The sequence below is a fragment of the Pseudophryne corroboree genome, chromosome 2, assembly GCF_028390025.1.
Source record: "Pseudophryne corroboree isolate aPseCor3 chromosome 2, aPseCor3.hap2, whole genome shotgun sequence".
Taxonomy (NCBI): domain Eukaryota; kingdom Metazoa; phylum Chordata; class Amphibia; order Anura; family Myobatrachidae; genus Pseudophryne; species Pseudophryne corroboree.
In genome coordinates, this window is record NC_086445.1 from 831,506,007 (window position 1) to 831,530,605 (window position 24,599).

At 45.6% G+C, this 24,599-nt stretch overlaps 1 protein-coding gene across 10 annotated transcripts in view; it reads left to right on the forward strand.

Moving 5' to 3' along the window:
- Positions 1–24,599, forward strand: part of CDKL5 (cyclin dependent kinase like 5) — an 850,075-nt gene that overhangs the window by 659,927 nt on the left and 165,549 nt on the right. For all 10 annotated transcript variants that reach the window (XM_063955716.1, XM_063955713.1, XM_063955718.1 and 7 more), the window contains 2 exons: positions 3,838–3,897; positions 19,498–19,588. In XM_063955716.1, coding sequence (XP_063811786.1) covers positions 3,838–3,897; positions 19,498–19,588 — 151 coding nt within the window. The remainder of the gene's footprint in view (positions 1–3,837; positions 3,898–19,497; positions 19,589–24,599) is intronic.

Genomic DNA, 24,599 nt, shown 5'->3' on the forward strand with positions numbered 1-24,599 from the left:
ACTAATTACTTTTGCCCAGGTGGAAAACATCCCATTAATCACCACTCGCTGTTCCCTGTTATGAAGCCAATTACTTACCCATATACAAATAGTGTCTCCTATACCCAGCTCCTATAATAGTATTATCTAGATGCAAATACAGTACGCCTACATGGTACTGGGGGAGCAGAAGGTACTGCAGCAAGACTTAAGGTTGCTCAGTGGGGCCAGACACCTTACATAATTAGGCCACACCCCTGTGACATTCAGAAGTTATTTGCGGGCCCGTGGAGAGGGGGCGGAGCCATATTGATTCTATGAAAATTTCACTGCCATATTCCGACAGGCCCACGAATCACGGCAAACTAGGTGGTGGAACTCATTTACCCCGCCACTTACCCACCACCTACCTCCCTCCCCCTCACATTGAGTGGAGCCAATACCAGTGCTAGTGTTTTTGGCACCCCCTGCAAACTATAAATGAGTGCCCTACTTCCCATACTTTATGAAAGGACATTGATCTCACAAAGAAGCAGCGTGGTCACACAATAGTACCCACAATTCAAATTACACCACACAGTAGCACAATCTAATTCACATTACACCGCAAGTTGTACCCCTGGGCACCACAGTAATGCCCCTTATTATGGTTACATTACTCAGTACTGCCCTTTATTCATGTTGCAATACACAATGATAATCTTTATACACGTTATGCCACACAGTAGTGCCCCTTATACAATACCCACAGTAGTGTCCCTTATACACAATTCTTACAGTAGTAGTGCCCTTTACACATAATGCCTACAGTTGTAGTGCCTCTTACACATAATGACCACAGTAGTGTCGCTTATACACATGGGGGGTAATTCCAAGTTGATCGCAGCAGGAAATTTTTTAGCAGTTGGGCAAAACCATGTGCACTGCAGGGGAGGCAGATATAACATGTGCAGAGAGAGTTAGATTTGGGTGGGTTATTTTGTTTCTGTGCAGGGTAAATACTGGCTGCTTTATTTTTACACTGCAATTTAGATTGCAGATTGAACACACCACACCCAAATCTAACTCTCTCTGCACATGTTATATCTGCCTCCCCTGCAGTGCACATGGTTTTGCCCAATTGCTAACCAAATTCCTGCTGCGATCAACTTGGAATTACCCCCATAATGCCCACAGTAGTGCTCCTTATACACATCTCTGCCTCTGTCACTCCAGCAGCTCACTACCTGTGTCTCTTCAGCAGATTGTCCACCTCTCTTGTCCCTCCAGCCCCCTCTCATCTTGTCTTCAAGATGAACAGAGCCTGCTCCTCCTCATGGCTCTTTTTCACTTCAGCAGTGGTGACAGCATGACATCACATACACCATGTCAGAAAAAGAAGCCGCTGGTACCTGAGGAAGGGATGAATGTTCTCCAACTTACACAGCGTGTGTGAGTAGGGGTGGTCTGTAGATGGAGGAGGACCACGGATCCACCAGAACCTGAGGAAGGGGGAGGTGGCTGCAGCTCATCAGTAACACTAGCACCGCCTGCATCATCTATTGACATAGGTGATGGGACGGGCTTTTCTGTTGGAATGACTGTGCAAGGCAATGGAGGTGATGGAATTCGTTCCCCCTACCATTACAGGTGATGGAACTCCGTTCCACCTCGTTCCCCCCCACTTAAACCCCTGCCTAGTGGGCCCTTCACAATAAGTCAAGCCCAGGTAATTAGTATCCGACCCCACACACCCCTCTCGGCAGCCCTGATAATCGTTCCGGCATTTAGCTTTAATTTTTCATCCTCCATGAATTATTAACCCATTATCCTTGATCATTAACCCTCCACAATTAATCCCTCCATCCCACATTAATCAATAATAACGCCATCATTCATTAAGCACTGATCCTCTATCATTAATGTGCTCCTATAATTATTTCTACATTAACACTGTTGGCCTCATAATATAATGTGTTGCCTCCCCCTCCCAACTAACACAGATCACCACGCTGCTACTCCTCATTTGCTCATGGAGTCATATATCATACATTAGGTCCCCTCTATGGGGTTGATATATGAAGCAGTGAAAAACGTGGAGAAGTGGACCAGTGGAGAAGGTGCACAAAGCAACCAATTAGCTTCAAGGAAGTTTTTCTCAATTATGCTCTACAAAATTTTAGGTATGTGCTGATTGGTTGCTATGGACCTAAAGAGCATTAATCCTCCTACCTGTGTTTAAATAAAATAAAATGTTAATGTCAGACACCTTTTAATAAAGTCTTTATCGTCAACATTTTTAAGAAAATAGAAGACAGATAAGAGCAATAGATGTAACACAAAATCAGTTCCACCATGCAAAATATTCTTGAACAAAGTCAAGAAAGAAAACAGGGAAGAAGAGAAGGGTGTAGGGGTAAAGGCAAGGGGGATCAGGGATAACCCCTAGACAATATGTGACCTGAGTGACCAAGAGTTTGCTGTTGCCAAGATAAGGGGGAAGCACAGCTCTCATCAGTAAGTAGCAGGACATAAAAGATGAGCCATTTGAACTTTTGTCCATTCCTAGGCCGCTGTAAACTGTGCATGTTTATCTACAGTTGAGAATGTGGTGTCATCCATGGACTTGAAGAAGTCCATCCTCTGACACCACTCATTAACAATTGGTGGATGGAGGTGGGAATTCCATTAACAGGTATGACTACTCTTGCTGCAGTATTTATGGTCATGCATCTTTTTGGGGCTCAGATGGTACAACTATTCCATAACTGCAACCCTTAGCAGAATAGGTCTTCTATACGAAACAGGAGTAGAGAGCGCATATGGCATGTGTGTGTTTCATTTAAATCAAATACACACAATGGGGGGAATTCAAATGTTTGAAAAGTCATTTGGGTGTCTGTTTTTTCCTATCTAATAGACAGGAAAAAACAGACACCCAACCGACTTTTCAAACATTTGAATTCCCCCCATTAAGTACCATTTGTGCTGTCTATTCCTGTGGGGGTTTTTTTGTCACTTCATTTCAACATACAGGTGATTACCTTATACCAACAGTACCAAAGGAGTACTGTATGTTTCTTATTTATAATTTAGTTTATAATTGATTTAGTTCCATTTAGTTTATGAGTGTTTTACCATGTAAGTGCCTTCTGGAGCTTCTTTTGCTACATTTGGCGATACGCTGCCCTTTTCATTTCATTTGGGTATGCATGCTCATCAGCATACCTCCGCTGGGATACTGGCAGCGGAATGCGGGGGGGGGGGGGAGCGTAGCAAGACCCTTGCGGGCTCGGTGGTGACCATTCCCACTCTATGGGTGTCGTGGACACCCACGGGTGGGAATAGTCCCTGTTGGTCGGCATGCCAACCGTCGGGATTTTCAGGGGGCGGGATGTAGGGGGAGGTGTTGTGAGACCGCCGGTCACATAATCGCATCCTATAACGTACATGGTGGTTACTGTATGTTAAAGGATAATCTTATCTTGAGTTAAGAAAAAAAAATAGTCTAACAGACCTACAGTAATATCACAGTGCTCTTTGTGAGAGTGTGATTCTGAAATACATTATTTTATCCCATGTTATTGTACTTAGGACTTCAATGCATGTTCAGCTTTGACTATTTACAATGCCAGAAAAACTGAAAGATCACTTTGCACACTCATTGGCTAAATGAGTTAATTGAAATTTGCACATTAATCAGTGTAATAAGCATGTGGTACTCTGCTTTTGACTTTAGAATTATCTTTATGCATGATGTTTACTAATAGGACTGTAAACATTTTATGTTTTTTGCATAACCAACGTTAAACCTGTTTGTAAATGCAGAAGTACGTGTATTCATTCCAAGGCTTCTGAACTGTTGTTTTTCTCTTGTAGACATCAAACCAGAAAACCTCCTCATTAGTTACAATGACATCTTAAAACTCTGTGATTTTGGTAAGTTAAATAAAAAACATTTTGCATCTTTTGATACAAGGGAAAAACATAATTTAAGATACTTATAAGAACTCCTTATGGAAATATGTTAATCTTAAGCAACAAGTAGCTTAGTAGCATTTTCAAGGGACCAATAAACCTAAATTGTAAGACAGACACATTTGTTGTATAGGCCGAGAATTGCAATAGTGTGTCCCTGCAGGTTAACATTGCCACTTTAAATTTGACAGCTAATTCATTGAAATCTCAGCTGTTTCAGAATCCCGCACTTTATTATGTTTGGCCCTATAGTTAAGAGGAAACATGTACCGGGCTTACAGTTCCAAGGGGACACTCAGGCGCACACTGACCTGCCGATATATACTATGACAGTATTTAAAATAAAACCACACTGCCAATAGGAACAGATTTAAATATCATTAAGCCCCTCCTAGTATTCTACCATAGTGTAGATGGGGGAAAATTACAGAAGAAGGACTGCACAACAATCGTCGATGATGCACAACAGAGGGTGTGATGATGTGCAGTGCTTCTCCATTTGAACCCACATTGGAGCAAGCGCTGCAAGCACTATAGGACTTGAATCACTGCAGCAGCACCATCGGGATTATCAAGATGGAAGGAAATACGCAGTTTTGATATATCTCTCTGCCGTTACCGCGGCAGAGTAAGTTAGTTATCTAAATGATATTCCCACATCACACAGACACCCGGAAAATCATGGTATACTGTATAATTCTAGTAACATGTATTGGCACACCTTATACCTACCAGGGAATAAACTGGGGGAAGAATGGAGGCAGAGCAAGGGGGGCCTCAAAGACATCAGCATTCCTGGCCCTAATATTTATTTTGATGGCCCTGCTCATATAAGTTGTTTGTTGCGTATCTTCTAGGGTGGTGGAGTTCATGCATGGGGCTGTATGGAAATTCTCATTTTATCATTTTATTCACACACTGGAGAGGGTCCTCTAAAGTAGGCCAAGTATAGTGATGTCAGTGGTCAGAGACTGCAACATCACCGTCTGGGGGCCAGAGGAGAAGAAGGGAACCAGTTCTGCACATACTGTATGTAGAACAGAACTCCTCTGAAATCACCGGGAAAGACAACAGCAGACACAGTGTCAGCGAAGGACCATGCAACCATGCCAGGAAAGAGGTTAAGGTATCAATCAATTAGATGCGAGTCCCCTCGTGGTGCAAGTACGTGTGGCTATAGATCTCTGAGTACGGGGCATGATCGGGCCAACACAATGGGCGACACAATGGCAACTTGTACCCTTCACGTCTAATTGAATTCACTCCTAATACTTTTTTATATAAAGTTATCAGATTTGCCAATATATGTTATTTGTTACTTACAGTGCTGTAATCAGCCTTTATATTTGTGACCGGACGGTCCTGTACGAAAGCCCTCGCGTCCCGCCCAGTACACAGAATGGAGATTTAGGTCACACGGGACCTGGCCAATTAGGGGATTCCCACTTACCGTCAGAAACCACCTGTTACTGACTCCACCCACTGCACAGTGGGCGGGTACTACACTGTCACCATGAAACATTTCCTAGCCGGGGCATCTGGAACCACAGTTCTGCTCTGTATGCGTCGACAAGCTGTCTTACCACCCCTGTGTTGTTTTGACGAATCCCCAATCATTGCTTGCCTAAGCACAGCACGGCAGCAGGTGGAAGGCGGAGCTTGGAGACGCTGGGTGTACCCTGGACAGCCGGAAAATGGAGCTAGGTTTTGCCTAGCCCTGCAGGTCACAAGATGAAGCGGTCGTCTTGAGGCAAATTATATTTATTTGCAATAGTTCTAAAGAGAACTCTTCCCTATTGCTAGGGGAAACAGCATACAACAAGATGTTCACAGCAGAATGAAAATGGTATAGTACACTCAGAGGCTCACAGGTCTCCTCTTTTTATCTCAATTCTACACACAGTACCACAGGGGGTAAGCCCTCCCTGTCTTCTCCAACCAATATCGCACAAAATATAAATAAATACAAGTTACATTTCAAAAGCGTTAAGAATTAGATAAAGTGATGTTCTGCTCCTTTTCATACATGAACCAAACCAGTGTGCTTTCCCAAACACAATCTGATTAACATGTTCCTGTCTCTTTCACAAATGTAAGTATAACTTGAATTTCAGTTGCATTCATCCTCACCCATAGACAACATTCTTGTCATTTTAAACATAAATCTGCATCCTACATAATGCAGGCTAGGAAATCTTAATTATTGTTACACGAAACCCACTAGTTTTGTATTCGTAAAACACAATCTGATTTAGCAGCCACTTTTGTCTTTCACATCTCCATGCAAAACCAGTTTTGGCTTATCACACAACAGGAAATGCTGAAAGCACAAACAGTCTTCTTTCCAAACCTTAATTTGTATCTGAAAGAAAATGTTTGCCCACCAAAAGGCCTGCTAATCGCCACCTATCCCCTGCTGGAGCTAGGACAATTAACATATGACTTTCTCTGACGTCCTAGTGGATGCTGGGACTCCGTAAGGACCATGGGGAATAGCGGCTCCGCAGGAGACAGGGCACAAGAATAAAAGCTTTAGGATCAGGTGGTGTGCACTGGCTCCTCCCCCTATGACCCTCCTCCAAGCCTCAGTTAGATTTTTGTGCCCGAACGAGAAGGGTGCAGGCTAGGTGGCTCTCCTGAGCTGCTTAGAATAAAAGTTTAATTTAGGTTTTTTATTTTCAGTGAGTCCTGCTGGCAACAGGCTCACTGCATCGTGGGACTAAGGGGAGAAGAAACGGACTCACCTGCGTGCAGAGTGGATCGGGTTTCTTAGGCTACTGGACATTAGCTCCAGAGGGACGATCACAGGTTCAGCCTGGATGGGTCACCGGAGCCGCGCCGCCGTCCCCCTTACAGAGCCAGAAGAGACGAAGAGGTCCGGTGAAATCGGCGGCAGAAGACAATCCTGTCTTCAGACTAAGGTAGCGCACAGCACCGCAGCTGTGCGCCATTGCTCTCAGCACACTTCACACTCCGGTCACTGAGGGTGCAGGGCGCTTGGGGGGGAGCGCCCTGAGACGCAATATAGATGACAAATACCTTAGGTGGCAAAAGAATACATCACATATAGCTCCTGGGCTATATGGATGTATTTTAACCCCTGCCATTTTTACACAAAAAAGCGGGAGATAAGGACGTCGTGAAGGGGCGGGGCCTATCTCCTCAGCACACAAGCGCCATTTTCCCTCACAGTTCCGCTGGAAGGACGGCTCCCTGACTCTCCCCTGCAGTCCTGCTTCAGAATCAGGGTAAAAAAGAGAAGGGGGGGCACTATTGGCAGCAAATGACAATATAAACAGCAGCTATAAGGGAATAACACTTATATAAGGTTATCCCTGTATATATATATAGCGCTGGGTGTGTGCTGGCAGACTCTCCCTCTGTCTCTCCAAAGGGCTCGTGGGGTCCTGTCCTCTATCAGAGCATTCCCGGTGTGTGTGCTGTGTGTCGGTACGTGTGTGTCGACATGTATGAGGAGGAAAATGATGTGGAGGCGGAGCAATTGCCTGCGTTAGTGATGTCACCCCCTAGGGAGTCGACACCTGACTGGATGATCGTGTTCAAACAATTAAGTGATAATGTCAACACTTTGCAAAAAACTGTTGACGACATGAGACAGCCGGCAAATCAATTAGTACCTGTCCAGGCGTCTCAGACACCGTCAGGGGCCCTAAAACGCCCGTTACCTCAGTGGGTCGACACAGACACAGATACGGAGTCTAGTGTCGACGGTGATGAGTCGAACGTAATGTCCAGTAGGGCCACACGTTACATGATCACGGCAATGAAAGAAGCATTGCACATTTCTGACACTACAAATACCACTAAGAAGGGTATTATGTGGGGGGTGAAAAAACTACCAATAGTTTTTCCTGAGTCAGATGAATTGAATGAGGTGTGTGATAAAGCGTGGGTTTCTCCCGACAAAAAACTGCTAATTTCTAATAAATTATTGGCACTATATCCTTTCCCATCAGAGGTTAGGACACGTTGGGAAACACCCCCTAGGGTAGATAAGGCGCTCACACGTTTATCAAAACAAGTAGCGTTACCGTCTCCTGATACGGCCACCCTCAAAGAACCAGCTGATAGAAGGCTGGAAAATATTCTAAAAAGTATATACACACATACTGGTGTTATACTGCGACCAGCAATCGCTTCAGCCTGGATGTGCAGTGCTGGAGTCGCGTGGTCGGATTCCCTGACTGAAAATATTGATACCCTGGATAGGGACAATATATTGTTAACTATAGAGCATTTGAAGGATGCATTACTATATATGCGTGATGCACAGAGGGATATTTGCATCCTGGCATCAAGAGTAAGTGCTATGTCCATCTCTGCCAGAAGAACGTTATGGACGCGTCAGTGGTCAGGGGATGCGGATTCCAAACGACATATGGAAGTATTGCCGTATAAAGGGGAGGAGTTATTTGGGGCTGGTCTTTCGGACCTGGTGGCCACGGCAACGGCTGGAAAGTCCACCTTCTTACCCCAGGTCACTTCACATCAACAGAAAAAGACACCGTCTTTTCAAACTCAGTCCTTTCGTTCCCATAAATACAAGCGAGCAAAAGGCCATTCCTTTCTGCCCCGGGGCAGAGGAAGGGGAAAAAGACTGCACCATGCAGCCGCTTCCCAGGATCAGAAGCCTTCCCCTGCTTCTGCCAAGTCTTCAGCATGACGCTGGGGCTTTACAAGCAGACTCAGGCTTGGTGGGGGCCCGTCTCAAGAATTTCAACGCGCAGTGGGCTCACTCGCAAGTGGATCCCTGGATTCTACAGGTAGTATCGCAGGGGTACAAACTGGAATTCGAGGCGTTTCCCCCTCGCCGGTTCCTGAAGTCTGCTCTGCCAAAGTCTCCCTCCGACAGGGAGGCAGTTCTGGAAGCCATTCACAAGCTGTATTCCCAGCAGGTGATAATCAAGGTACCCCTCCTACAACAAGGAAAGGGTTATTATTCCACACTGTTTGTGGTACCGAAACCGGACGGCTCGGTGAGACCAATTTTAAATCTGAAATCCTTGAACACTTACATAAAAAGGTTCAAATTCAAGATGGAATCACTCAGAGCGGTGATAGCGAACCTGGAAGAAGGGGACTATATGGTGTCTCTGGACATCAAAGATGCTTATCTCCACGTCCCAATCTACCCTTCTCACCAAGGGTATCTCAGGTTTGTAGTACAAGACTGTCATTATCAGTTTCAGACGCTGCCGTTTGGGTTGTCCACGGCACCTCGGGTCTTTACCAAGGTAATGGCCGAAATGATGATTCTTCTTCGAAGAAAAGGCGTATTAATTATCCCTTACTTGGACGATCTCCTGATAAGGGCAAGGTCCAGGGAACGGTTAGAAGTCGGAGTAGCACTATCTCAGATAGTGTTACGTCAGCACGGGTGGATCCTAAATATTCCAAAATCGCAGCTGATTCCAACGACACGTCTTCTGTTCCTAGGAATGATTCTGGACACAGTCCAGAAGAAGGTTTTTCTCCCGGAGGAGAAGGCCAAGGAGTTATCCGAGCTAGTCAGGAACCTCCTAAAACCAGCCCAGGTCTCAGTGCATCAGTGCACGAGGGTCCTGGGAAAAATGGTGGCTTCTTACGAAGCAATTCCATTCGGAAGATTCCATGCAAGAACGTTTCAGTGGGATCTACTGGACAAATGGTCCGGTTCGCATCTTCAGATGCAGCAGCGGATAACCCTGTCACCAAAGACAAGAGTGTCTCTCCTGTGGTGGTTGCAGAGTGCTCATCTTCTAGAGGGCCGCAGATTCGGCATTCAGGATTGGATCCTGGTGACCACGGATGCGAGCCTGAGAGGCTGGGGAGCAGTCACACCGGGAAAAAACTTCCAGGGCTTGTGGTCAAGCATGGAAACATCTCTTCATATAAACATTCTGGAACTACGGGCCATTTACAATGCCCTAAGTCAAGCGAAACCCCTGCTTCAGGGTCAGGCGGTATTGATCCAATCGGACAACATCACGTCAGTCGCCCACGTAAACAGACAGGGCGGCACGAGAAGCAGGAGGGCAATGGCAGAGGCTGCAAGGATTCTTCGCTGGGCGGAAAATCATGTGATAGCTCTGTCAGCAGTGTTCATTCCGGGAGTGGACAACTGGGAAGCAGACTTCCTCAGCAGACACGACCTTCACCCGGGAGAGTGGGGACTTCACCCAGAAGTCTTCCACCTGATTGTAAACCGTTGGGAAAAACCAAAGGTGGACATGATGGCGTCACGTCTAAACAAAAAATTAGACAGATATTGCGCCAGGTCAAGGGACCCTCAGGCAATAGCGGTGGACGCTCTGGTGACACCGTGGGTGTACCAGTCAGTGTATGTGTTCCCTCCTCTGCCTCTCATACCAAAAGTACTGAGAATCATAAGAAGGAGAGGAGTAAGAACGATACTCGTGGTTCCGGATTGGCCAAGAAGGACTTGGTACCCGGAACTTCAGGAGATGCTCACGGAAGACCCGTGGCCTCTACCTCTAAGAAAGGACCTGCTCCAGCAGGGGCCTTGTCTGTTCCAAGACTTACCGCGGCTGCGTTTGACGGCATGGCGGTTGAACGCCGGATCCTGAAGGAAAAAGGCATTCCAGATGAAGTCATCCCTACCCTGGTCAAAGCCAGGAAGGATGTAACCGCAAAACATTATCACCGCATTTGGCGAAAATATGTTGCGTGGTGTGAGGCCAAGAAGGCCCCTACAGAGGAATTTCAACTGGGTCGTTTCCTCCATTTCCTGCAAACAGGACTGTCTATGGGCCTAAAATTAGGGTCCATTAAGGTTCAAATTTCGGCCCTGTCGATTTTCTTCCAGAAAGAACTGGCTTCAGTACCTGAAGTTCAGACATTTGTAAAAGGGGTACTGCATATACAACCTCCTTTTGTGCCTCCAGTGGCACCTTGGGATCTCAATGTTGTTTTGAGGTTCCTTAAGTCACATTGGTTTGAACCACTCACCACTGTGGACTTAAAATATCTCACATGGAAGGTGACGATGCTGTTAGCCCTGGCTTCAGCCAGGCGTGTGTCAAAATTGGCGGCTTTATCATATAAAAGCCCTTACTTAATTTTTCATTCTGACAGGGCGGAATTGAGGACTCGTCCTCAATTTCTCCCTAAGGTGGTTTCTGCTTTTCACATGAACCAACCTATTGTGGTGCCTGCGGCTACTAGGGACTTGGAGGACTCCAAGTTACTTGACGTTGTCAGGGCCCTGAAAATATATGTTTCCAGGACGGCTGGAGTCAGAAAGTCTGACTCGCTGTTTATCCTGTATGCACCCAACAAGCTGGGTGCTCCTGCTTCTAAGCAGACTATTGCTCGTTGGATTTGTAGCACAATTCAACTTGCACATTCTGTGGCAGGCCTGCCACAGCCTAAATCGGTAAAAGCCCATTCCACAAGGAAAGTGGGCTCATCTTGGGCGGCTGCCCGAGGGGTCTCGGCTTTACAACTTTGCCGAGCAGCTACTTGGTCAGGGGCAAACACGTTTGCTAAATTCTACAAATTTGATACCCTGGCTGAGGAGGACCTGGAGTTCTCTCATTCGGTGCTGCAGAGTCATCCGCACTCTCCCGCCCGTTTGGGAGCTTTGGTATAATCCCCATGGTCCTTACGGAGTCCCAGCATCCACTAGGACGTCAGAGAAAATAAGATTTTACTTACCGATAAATCTATTTCTCATAGTCCGTAGTGGATGCTGGGCGCCCATCCCAAGTGCGGATTGTCTGCAATACTTGTATATAGTTATTGTTAACAAAATCGGGTTATTGTTGTTGTGAGCCATCTTTTCAGAGGCTCCTTCGTTGTTATCATACTGTTAACTGGGTTCAGATCACGAGTTGTACGGTGTGATTGGTGTGGCTGGTATGAGTCTTACCCGGGATTCAATATCCTTCCTTATTATGTACGCTCGTCCGGGCACAGTATCCTAACTGAGGCTTGGAGGAGGGTCATAGGGGGAGGAGCCAGTGCACACCACCTGATCCTAAAGCTTTTATTATTGTGCCCTGTCTCCTGCGGAGCCACTATTCCCCATGGTCCTTACGGAGTCCCAGCATCCACTACGGACTATGAGAAATAGATTTATCGGTAAGTAAAATCTTATTTTCTATGTACAAGTTGCTGAAGAACAATTGTCAAAGCCTTCTAGAAACAGTATAACTCATACTGTACTTTTCTCATAAGTGCTTTGTCCATGCAGTTCTATAACTGTGCAGTCCATCATTCTCCAACTGCGCACTGCGCAGTGATATAACATATAACACATTATTAAACATACATTTAGTCATGTATAGTGCATGGTGCCTAGAGCCAAGTGTTCCTTTTAAAATGGCGACCAGACAGCTGAGGGTCAACCCCTTCAGCGCCGCGCCCGCCATTATCCATGTGGTTGGGGGGTCTCCGGCCACAGTTTTATGTACAGTATACCTCCCATCATTAGTGATCTTATAATCAGGAGCATGATGACAGTGACATGATTGGGGCATGGGCAGGCATTTGTGCCGATGGTCACACAACCATTCCAAAGTGCTAGGCCGCTGAGCTACACATTGGAGGTATTCACATCACATTTTCAATATTGTCTAGTTCTAAACCTACAGAGGGATATTAAAAATCAGGTCACAAAATTGTTATGCACACCAGTGCCTGCAGGAATGTACTGGTGTTTGAACTGTTATGCAAAACAAATGGACTCACAGACAGACTGGGAAATATGACATAACGTACACAGAAGGTGATAGGGTAACAAAATACACACAAAGTGAACAGAGATGCCCAGATGCTAAGGAACTGGGTGTCTCCCTTGTATTAGTAATGCTCAGATGAGAAAAGCAAGATGTTGTGTTTTAATACGTAGAGAACCCGAAATGCTGTTGCTAAGGGCAACAGCAAAACCCTAAAGGGTTACCAACGGGTGTGGCAGTAAACTCCTTGGTCAGAGATGGAATGATAGACACAAGGAGAGTCTCCACAATCCTAATTCTCACTTGCAGTGCACAGGTTCAGCTTACTGCCACTAAACTGACCCCTGACACCTAGCACAGTGAGACAGGATTAGACAGGCAAGTCTTAGAATACAGCCGCAAACTTGCTAAGTTCACAGAGTAGTAACAGAACCCCAGCAAGCTAAACGACTGACTCCAGTCTTACTGCTAGGTCTGGATTGGCAGAGTGTAATACCAAATCCCCAGGCCTATTTGCAGTAAGCAACAAACAAATACAAAGCTACACAGTACTGGCTAACTTTCAGGAACTGACTAACCAACAAAGATTCAGCAGCATCTGCTTACCCTAAGAAGAGGCCTTATAAAGCAGGTGCTGTCCACGCCCCACTCAGACCTCACAGACTGTGAGCACAAAAACCAGCACCGGATCCCCTACCGTGCACAGAGCCTGTAACCACTGCACAGCAAAAGACCCGAACCGGAGTATCAGCTGCGCTCAGGTTACTCTGCTAGCACTTGTCTCCCGGTTGCCATGACGACGTGGCAGCACAGGGCAGGAGACCCTAACAGTACCCCCCCTCTGACGAGGGGTCAAAGAACCCCTACCACCGGGTTTATCGGGGAACTGCGAGAAGAAAGAGCGTATCAGTCTGGGGGCATGAAGATCACAACTGCGCACCCACGACCGCTCCTCCGGGCCATACCCCTTCCAGTGCACCAAAAATGACAGCCGACCTCGAACCACCTTGGAGTCAAGAATCCTTTCAACAACAAACTCCCTCTGGCCACGTATCAGAAGAGGGGAAGGTCTTCCACTGGAAGAAGGATTACTAATCGCCCGTTTTAAAAGGGAACAATGAAATGTTTTATTGATACCCAAAGAACGGGGCAGATCTAACTGAAATGCCACCGGATTGATAACCCTGTTGATCTTATAAGGGCCGATGAACCGGGGGCCTAACTTATGAGATGGCTGTCTCAACTTCAAATTCTTGGTAGACAACCAGACGAAGTCTCCTAATTTGAAGCTGCAGGGTCTTTTCCGCTTATCAAAAACCCTTTTGGTCACTAATGACACAGACACAAGGGCTTTCTTCACTTTCCGCCAAATACCTCTAAGGACCGAAACCACAGAGGAACCACCAGGCGTGGAGTCCAGGGGGTCAAAAGAATTGGCCTTAGGATGATGCCCATACACACAAAGGAAGGGAGAGATCCCTGTAGCAGAGTGAGCCGCGTTGTTATAGGCAAACTCCGCCATGGACAGATGAGCAACCCAGTCAGTCTGACACTTGGAGACATAACACCTGAGGAACTGCTCCAAGGACTGGTTCACCCTTTCAGTCTGCCCATTAGACTGCGGATGGTAGCCTGACGACAAGCTGACAGAAATCTGGAGATCGGAACAAAATGCCCTCCAGAATTTGGCCACAAACTGGGATCCGCGGTCAGAGACCACATCAAGTGGCAACCCGTGGAGACGCACAACATGCAGCATAAATAATTCAGACAGGCGTCTGGCCGATGGCAGCCCAACCAGTGGAACGAAGTGCGCCATCTTCGAAAACCTGTCAACGACAACCCAGATGGCTGTCATCCCCGAGGATTTGGGCAAGTCCACCACAAAATCCATTGAAATGTGGGTCCATGGCTTAGATGGGATAGAGAGTGGATGTAATGGGCCAACAGGAACCCCTCTAGGAGTCTTATTTCGGGCACAGATGTCACATGCCCGAACCCACTGATCCACATCCTTAGCCACCGAGGGCCACCACACCGCCCTAGATAGCAACTCCCGAGTTCTGGCAATACCCGGGTGACCTGCCGACTTCTTGGCATGGAATTCCAGGAACACTCGCTGTCTTAACCTAGGAGGCACAAACAAAAGACCTACCGGAAGGTCTGGAGGAGCCTGCTCCTGTGCTCTAAGGACTAATGATAAGAGGTCCTGGGTAATGCCCACTTTAATACATGATGGGGAAACAATGGGCAACGGCTCCTCGGTGGTCTCCTGGATTGGAGCAAAACTCTGCGAGAGCGCATCAGCCTTGATGTTTTTTGACCCAGGGCGATATGTTATCAAAAAATTAAAGCGAGCAAAAAACAAAGCCCATTGTGCCTGCCTGGCATTGAGACGCTTCGCTGACTCTAAATATGCCAGATTCTTATGGTCAGTGAGAATTGAGACCACAAACTTAGCCCCCTCAAGCCAGTGTCTCCACTCCTCGAGTGCATCCTTAATAGCCAACAATTCCCGGTTACCCACGTCATAATTCATCTCGGCAGGCGAAAATTTACGGGAAAAGTAAGCACAGGGATGAAGGCGATTATCAGACACTCCCATCTGAGAAAGCACTGCCCCAATACCCATCTCAGAGGCATCCACCTCCACCACAAAAGGACGCTCTGGATCTGGGTGTCGCAGCACCTTGGCCGAAACAAATGCCCTTTTGAGACGGGCAAAAGCCGCTTTAGCCTCACAAGACCAGTGAGCAACATCCGCCCCTTTCTTAGTGAGTGCCACCAAGGGCGCCACTATAGACGAAAATCCAGCGATAAATCGTCTATAAAAATTCGCAAAGCCCAGGAAACGCTGAAGCGCCTTCAAACTAGTGGGCTGCACCCAATCCAGGACTGCCTGTACCTTGGAACCCTCCATTTGGAAACCTTCTGGGGAGATAATATATCCTAGAAATGCGATTTGCTGAACTTCAAATTCGCACTTCTCCAGCTTCGCCCCAAGCCGGTGGTCTCTGAGTTTCTGGAGGACTAAGCGTACATGCTTCCGATGTTCCTCCAGGGAATGGGAGAAGATTAGGATGTCATCTAAGTATACAACTAAGAATCTATCCAAATATTCCCTGAGCACATCATTCATGAAATCCTGGAAGACTGCCGGGGCATTACAGAGCCCAAAAGGCATCACCAAATGTTCATAATGCCCTGAGTGGGTATTAAAGGCAGTCTTCCATTCATCCCCCTCTCTTATTCGGATTAGATTGTACGCACCGCGTAGGTCAATCTTAGAAAAAATGGTGGCAGTACGAAGCTGGTCAAACAAGACCGAAATGAGAGGCAGTGGGTATGAGTTTTTAATCGTGATACGGTTCAATTCCCTGAAGTCGATGCAGGGTCGCAACGAACCGTCCTTTTTACCCACGAAGAAGAACCCCGACCCAACTGGAGACTGTGAAGGTCTGATAAATCCCTTAGCCAAGTTCTCCTGAATGTACTCTGCCATAGCCTGAGTCTCAGGACGTGACAGGGAGTACAACCTGCTCTTGGGAAGCTTAGCATTTGGCAACAAATCAATGGCACAGTCATAGGGGCGATGGGGAGGTAGTACCTCTGCAACTTTTTTGGAGAACACGTCCGCAAAATCTGCATAACACCCTGGCAATCCTGGCAAACTTAGCTGCGAGAGCCTGACTGGAAGGCTCAAGCAACTCCTGAAACAATCAGTACCCCAACTAAGAATCTCCCCAGAGACCCAGTCAAATTGAGGATTGTGGGCCCTTAACCAGGGTAACCCCAACACCAATGGGGCAAAAGTACAGACAGTCACATAAAAGGACAATTTTTCAGAGTGTGTGGCTCCAATAAACAAAGAAATCTGGCTAGTGCAAGAGGTAATTTTACCTTGGGATAATGGTTCCCCGTTTAACCCACAAATCTCAATTTCCGATGCCAAGGGTACTAAGGGAACAGAGTGTTTCAGGGCGAATTGGTGGTCCATAAAAACCCCGTCGGCCCCACTGTCCACAAAGGCCTCAGTCTTGACAGTTTGACCGAGGATCTTCAAGGTCACCGGAATGATAAAAGTCTTCTTGGGAAATTCTGACTTCTGGCCTGACAGGATATTTCCCATCACCCTCAGGCCCTGAAGTTTTCCGGCTTTTCTGGGCATGATACTACCACATGACCTTTATTCCCACAGTACAAACACAACCCCTGCTGTCTCCTCCGCGTCTTCTCACGTGAGGAGAGGCGGGTAGCCCCAATCTGCATAGGCTCCTCGGAAAATTCCTCAGAGTCTGAGGTTCCCTTGGGAAGGAAGGAAATCTCAGTCTCCCTTTCAAGCCTACGCTCTCTCAGCCGTCTATCCACCCGGATGGATAACTGCATGAGCTGATCCAAGCTATCAGGCAAGGGATATTGTACCAGTTGGTCCTTTATCTGGTTAGAAAGACCTCTTCGGTACTGGTGTCTCAGGGCTGGGTCATTCCACTGGGTATCATGGGCCAACCTCCGAAACTCCGTACAGTAAACCTCAACTGGCCTTCGCCCTTGCTTAAGGATCGAAATCTGAGCCTCGGCTGAGGCCGTCTTGTCAGGGTCATCATACAACATGCCCAGTGCCGTAAAAAAAGCATCAACACTTTTAAGCGACGGACAGTCAGGCTGCAACCCATATGCCCAGACCTGTGGGTCTCCTTGTAGCAAGGAAATCACTATGCCCACCCGCTGAATCTCCGACCCAGAAGACTGAGGCCTAAGCCGGAAGTATAGCTTGCAGCTCTCCTTGAAACAAAAGAACTGCGAGCGATCTCCAGAAAAACGATCCGGGAGATTTACTTTCGGCTCCTTAACCCCTGCAGGTGCTGCTGCTGCGGGAGCTCCGCCAGCAGCCTGGGAGGTGTGCATTTTAATGGACAAATCATTAAATTGTCGAGTCAGGACCTGCACCTGATCGACCACCTGTTGCAACGTATTTTGAGGGGTATGCTCCATATTCCCACAAAATTTCAACAGGAGTATTAGGCTGCTGAATATGTTATGCACACCAGTGCCTGCAGGAATGTACTGGTGTTTGAACTGTTATGCAAAACAAATGGACTCACAGACAGACTGGGGAATATGACATAACGTACACAGAAGGTGATAGGGTAACAAAATACACACAAAGTGAACAGAGAAGCCCAGAGGCTAAGGAACTGGGTGTCTCCCTTGTATTAGTAATGCTCAGATGAGAAAAGCAAGATGTTGTGTTTTAATACGTAGAGAACCCGAAATGCTGTTGCTAAGGGCAACAGCAAAACCCTAAAGGGTTACCAACGGGTGTGGCAGTAAACTCCTTGGTCAGAGATGGAATGATAGACACAAGGAGAGTCTCCACAATCCTAATTCTCACTTGCAGTGCACAGGTTCAGCTTACTGCCACTAAACTGACCCCTGACACCTAGCACAGTGAGACAGGATTAGACAGGCAAGTCTTAGAATACAGCCGCAAACTTGCTAAGTTCACAGAGTAGTAACAGAACCCCAGCAAGCTAAACGACTGACTCCAGTCTTACTGCTAGGTCTGGATTGGCAGAGTGTAATACCAAATCCCCAGGCCTATTTGCAGTAAGCAACAAACAAATACAAAGCTACACAGTACTGGCTAACTTTCAGGAACTGACTAACCAACAAAGATTCAGCAGCATCTGCTTACCCTAAGAAGAGGCCTTATAAAGCAGGTGCTGTCCACGCCCCACTCAGACCTCACAGACTGTGAGCACAAAAACCAGCACCGGATCCCCTACCGTGCACAGAGCCTGTAACCACTGCACAGCAAAAGACCCGAACCGGAGTATCAGCTGCGCTCAGGTTACTCTGCTAGCACTTGTCTCCCGGTTGCCATGACGACGTGGCAGCACAGGGCAGGAGACCCTAACAAAAATATAATTAATTCTGTGTTTTAGGTTTTGTATTGTGGTCTTCTGTTTCTGCTATGCTCTTTTGTTTACTGTCCAGTGACTACATTGTATGTTGTCCACAATATACACACGATACTTCCCATTCTGCTGTTTAAAAGTGGTCATTTAAAACTCTGTACACTCCTCTTTGTGGGATTGTGTGATCAGATGAAAGTGTGCCAGTTTTACTGTGTATTTATCACTCATATACACTTGACTGTCTATATTACCTTGCATCTATAAGTGCACTTCCCCAGTATGCAGACAGGAGGTTGATACCGGCCATGTTGCCAGTGAGTATGTCAGCCTCAGTGTGCCAGTGCCAGGATCCTGATATGGGTGAAATGCTTCTTACAGTACCAATCCTCACTTTCCCATATAAAGTGCACATGTTGTAGAGACCAAAGCCCCCTCTTTGTTACTTCCAAAGATGTTTTCTTTGTTACTTCCAAAGATATCCATGTGAAAAAGTCCCTGTTGCCTCCCACTTCTAAAAGATTGGGCATACTGTACTCTTAACATTAAGGTTATCTGAATTGGGAGTAAAATGAGGCATGGATTGCATTACAATAAGGTTGTAGTGTTGTCACAGTTGGCAAAGTCACAATACCCAGGAGCGTGACTAGCACTGCTGAAACTCTTAGCCATCCCTAAAGTCCCTTACCTCCTGTAAAGACCGCTCTTCCATTCATTGGCTGTCTGATGTGCAAGGCGGTGGGGAGCAGGACATCTAACCAAACAGTCTGGACAGATTTTCTGGCTGCCTAGACTGCGGGACAGTCACACCTAAACTGGGACAGCTGGGAGATATGAGTTGAAACACAAAATCATCACATTTATTTTATACTGTTGTTTTTAAACTAAAATACCTTAGATGAAATGGATTTATTAAGGAACTGGATTTCCTTATTTTATGATTGCAGGCTTTGCACGGAATTTGTCTGAAGGTAGCAATGCCAATTACACAGAATATGTGGCCACCCGATGGTACCGTTCTCCAGAACTGCTTTTGGGGTAAGTATTGTGGACATTTGTTTAAATTATTTTATAGAAAATATACAGTATCAATGTCAATTAATTAGTTATCCAAATGCAGCTGAGTTGATAATGCTGCAGCTTTAAGGGCTGTTCTGCATGTGATCTGACAGAAATAAGATTCTTACATATGTCTCTGCTAACTCACTGAGTACTTAACTTAGGCTCACAAAGTACTGGACATAAAAACATTTGCCTCTGTGTAATCATCAACTCCACTCTACTTTACTGCCTACATTCTGGCACATCACTAGGATCACCCTTCCTCACACCTTATGCTACCAAAGTTCTCATCCATGTACTAATCATTCCGCGTGTAGACTGCTGTAACTTGTTATTACCTGTCCTCCCTCACACTCTCTCCCATACTCTGCAATGCTGGATCCCAATCCTTCTCAGAATCCAGGTCAAGCCCTTCACCCTCACCTATAAAGACTTTGACTACTTCCCTCCTCATGTCTAACTTTATTTCTGTCTACACTCCCTCCCACCCTCTCTCTCTTCCTCTGAATACCGCCTCACCTCCACTTTGGTCACTTCCTCTCATGCCCTTAGATTGAACTTGCTTGATGTATTCCTTCCTCTGGAACTCACTGCCTTGCCTTGTCAGACTCTCAACAGTCTTCTCAGCTTTAAACACACCCAAAAAAATGTATGCTTTTTATTTAATCCCACAAGCCCTCCACATAACACATCACTTATCTCCTCTGCACCTTCACCTATTATAAATCCTAGGTGACCCTCCATCTGCATGGGCAGAGACCTCTTCTCCATTGTTTTACTCTAGCACTAGCCTTATCAGCAGTGCTTCACCCCCATGTCTTCTACTCTTCTTCAGCAACTCTGACACTGTTATTGCCCATATGTGGGTACAGTGTCATTGAGTACAGAATTGACTTACCACTGCATGCTCCTTCAATGTTAGCTACAGTGAGGCCAGGAAATCTGCATCAGAAGACGCAGATCCTGATCTCAGCACTTCCAGAAAACGCGCCCCTATTTTCAGGAACGCTGGCCGGCGTCCCCCTTCCCCGCACCCAAGCAGCTACAGCCTGTCAATCAGACTGCGGCTGTCCGGCACTGTGAGCATGATCGCAGGACTCACTCTGCATGTGCAGTACGGGTCCTGTACATGCACAGATCATTCAATCACCCACAATTAAATCTGTAAGCAAACAACCGGGTTTGTGTACAAATCCAAATCAAGCCTAAAATTCCTTATTCCTTTTTGGTGGTTTACATGCTAAAGGAAACAAATTATTAATAAGACATAGATTTGATTAAAAAAAATATTGTCTCTGAAAATGGATAATATACAAATCCATCAGAAAAGTTCAGATGGTTTTATATTCTCTTGGGTTAATTCAATTATCCATGGTAACCTGTTTACAGAGCTAAATGTGGCTAAATGCAACAAAACAGCTGGGCTCAAAGTTTTTACTATTCAATTAGCCCTGTACAGGTGAAGAGTTTGGGAAAATCTATATTTTAAGGTAAAAAAGTCTAGGACTTGCTTCAGAACTTCTAGGACACTCCCCCTAAAGATAAATGAATCATGTCAAAGTTTTTAATTAGCTCATACTTGCCAGTTAGATCATACTTGCCAACCTGGCTGCCCAGAGGAGACAGCCAGGTTGGCACTGCAGAGGGTATGTTGTGGCGTGATGGCATTATTGTGGCTCCGCCCCTGCTAAACAATGCTAAGATTACCAGAGGGTGGCACCAATACAATGATGCAATTCAGTGCGAAATGCGGCATCAGCTGCCCTGACCGGCCACTTTACTTGGGAAGTGGGCGGTACAACGTGGATGTGGCGCAGCTCCAAAAGACTTGACGGGAGTGCCATCTGAGATTCAGAGTAGGTACGTAGGAATAAGCTTAATTTGGTCAATAATTATGTCATTTTTGGGGTTCTATTCTGAAAAATGCAGAATAATGGGTTAAATGATGTGAGACAGGTTTATGGGGGATGGGACAGGTGTTTGCAGACAGGAGGGACATTTTTTTTAATCAATTTTAAAAGTTGTAAAAATGACACAAACAAATCTACTTACATGCATTTATGTGTTTATCTAGAACATTAATTTGTTAAAAAATAAAAAAATCATTTTTTTAATGATACAAAAAATGCAAAAATCAGCCATTTTACACCTGTTAGAGACCCAAACACTTTACTTTTGGCCACTAATAGGCTTGTATACTGTCATTAAGTAAAAGTTTGCACTTTTTGGGGGTACTGGTTAATTTCCCCATTTTTCCCCACACTTAACGATTTTACCGTGGCTAATTAAATCTGCCCTATGATGTGGCCAAAAAATGACAATTATTTTTTTATTTCATTTGTATTTAGGGTAGGTAGCTATAATTATCCTTTTGCATTATGTCAGGGTCCGTTAACAAGGATTTACAAAAATACTACAAGCAAGAAATATAAGTTATTTTTTTTGTTATTACCTTTTCCCAGACTGATTCATTTGTGCAATTTCGGGAATCATTATGTTAAAGAGAATGTTAAAAAATTAATTGGCATGTCCATTGGAGCCAGTAATTCTGCCAGCATTGTTCATTTTAGTCTGGGAATTATTCCAGAGCATGGCAAATTAATTAACATTTGTGCTAACGTACTAAATCATTTCCAGAGTGATGAGCTATGTTTGTTTTCAAGGTGATTCTATGTTAATCATATTCTAAAAAAAAAACTAGGAAAAAAAAACGGTTCAATTGTCATTGCTCTCTGTTGCATAAACGGATTCTCTCTAGATTTATAATAAAAATATAAAAGGATTGACAACCAGTGCCACAGCAGAAATTGTGGAACTACAAGTATGACAACAACTTAAGAACCACAGTTTGTAAATGTCTGGCTACAAAGTGCCGTAGAGAACATACAAAGCATTAATGGGGGAAAAAAAACATGTAATCGAATAATGACTGTTAGTTGTTGAAAGCTTTTAAAATGGTTGATAATGATAAATGTCTGTTCTTTTCGCTAAAAAAATAAAATGGCTGATTCATCTTTTCCAGATTTCTAGCACAAGTACATTTCACTCCATTATCTTTATTGGCCATAATAGCTCTGATTGCAAGTGTCAGAGAAAAGTACACATGGCAATCATTCACCGGTACACTGCTCTTATGGGGATAGAACAGTGTTTCTTAATTTCTTAAGGAACTAGAGCAAGCATTTGCCTCAAGCAGTAATAGGCCAATTTAATTAACCCAGTTTTGCTGCAGTACTTGTTACACATGGTATAACTGCACATTGTAAGAGCCTCGGAAACTAAGGCTAAATAAAGTATCCGAAAGTCAACATTTACACTTCTGTCTGGTTTACTCGTCTGAAGTTGGACAAGTTGGGCACTCTTGTATGGCGGGTGGGCCTAACACTGCCCGCATTTATACTTACACCTGCAGACATCACCCCCCCTTCCCCCAAAACCACCTACAATAACTGCATTTACATAAATCCAAAATGTGGAAGATAACAACTATGAACTCAGGAAATGATATTATGCAATGGCTATGAGTAACACTCAATACTGCGTCTCCCTCAATGTGGGTGATGAGAACAATTTATAAGCGCTTAACATTCCTCTCTCATGAAGAAGGTGATGAAGGGAATAGTCCCAGCAATAATAAATACATGTAAATGTAATGGAAGCAGTAATCCCAGTTTTGTTAAAGCAGTCAAGGACATACCTCGTTTAGGTGGGCAACTTACCTACTGAACTACTGTAGCTGTTTTCACTTTCAAGCTGGAATCTTTTTTGATAACAGTCCACTTCCCGTTTGGTTACACTCTCTCTGGCAACTTCATCTATGGCTGTGCCCATCTAAAGTTTCTCCCTCCTCATAGATTACTCTGTTGGATGGTGGAGGGCTCACTGGCAGACTCCGGTGCCGTGTGCTGCTTTTCTTTCCCAGTGCTCACTGTGCAGGCTGAAATCTTGGCAATGGGCATACTTCCCTACTTGGCCGCACCCTCACACTTCTTTATACTGCCTCTTTCTGGTGGCTCCAACATTATTTCCTTTGTTATTCCTCGGTTCTGCTAGGGGATTTGTTTTTTCAGCCTAAAGACTTATCATTGCACCCACCCTGGCCAGCTGTTCACCTTCCCCTCTCTATTCTTCCTGATTTTTACTTTCCTATACAGGCGAGTGCCAGATGTATATACTTTATGTAGTGTATATACCAGTTACCAGTCCGTCAAACTGACTGAACAACATAACAGCAATATATATATATATAATATATATATATATATATATATATATATATACAACGGCCTTCTACAAGTGGCACATCTTCTGCAAGATCTGGCCATTCAGGTTCAGTCGGACAATGTAACGGCAGTGTCCTACATAAACCGACAGGGCGGAACGAAGAGCAGAGCGGCAATGTCAGAGGTAACACGAATCCTCCTCTTGGCAAAAAAGCGCACGGTAGCGCTATCAGCAATCTTCATTCCGGGAGTGGACAACTGGGATGCGGACTTCCTCAGTAGACACGATCTCCATCCAGGAGAATGGGCCCTCCACCCGGAGGTATTCGCAGAGGTGACAAGCCGTTGGGGCGTACCTCAGGTAGACATGATGGCCTCACGCCTCAACAAGAAGCTTCGCAGGTACTGTTCCAGGTCGAGAGACCCACAGGCAGTGTTGGTGGACACACTGGTAACTCCATAGGTGTCCCAGTCGGTGTATGTGTTCCCTCCACTTCCACTCATCCCAGGGTTTTTCAAACTAATAAAAAGAACAAGAGTTCAGGCGATCCTCATTGCTCCGGACTGGCCAAGGAGGGCTTAGTATGCAGATCTTCTGGAATTACTCCTGGAGGATCCGAGGCCTCTTCCTCTTCACGAGGACTTTCTTCAACAGAGGCCGTATGCTTATCAAGACTTACCGTGGCTACGTTTGAGGGCATGGAGGTTGAATGCCAGATCTTCGCTCGGAAGGGCATTCCGAAAAAGGTCGTTCCTATCTTGCT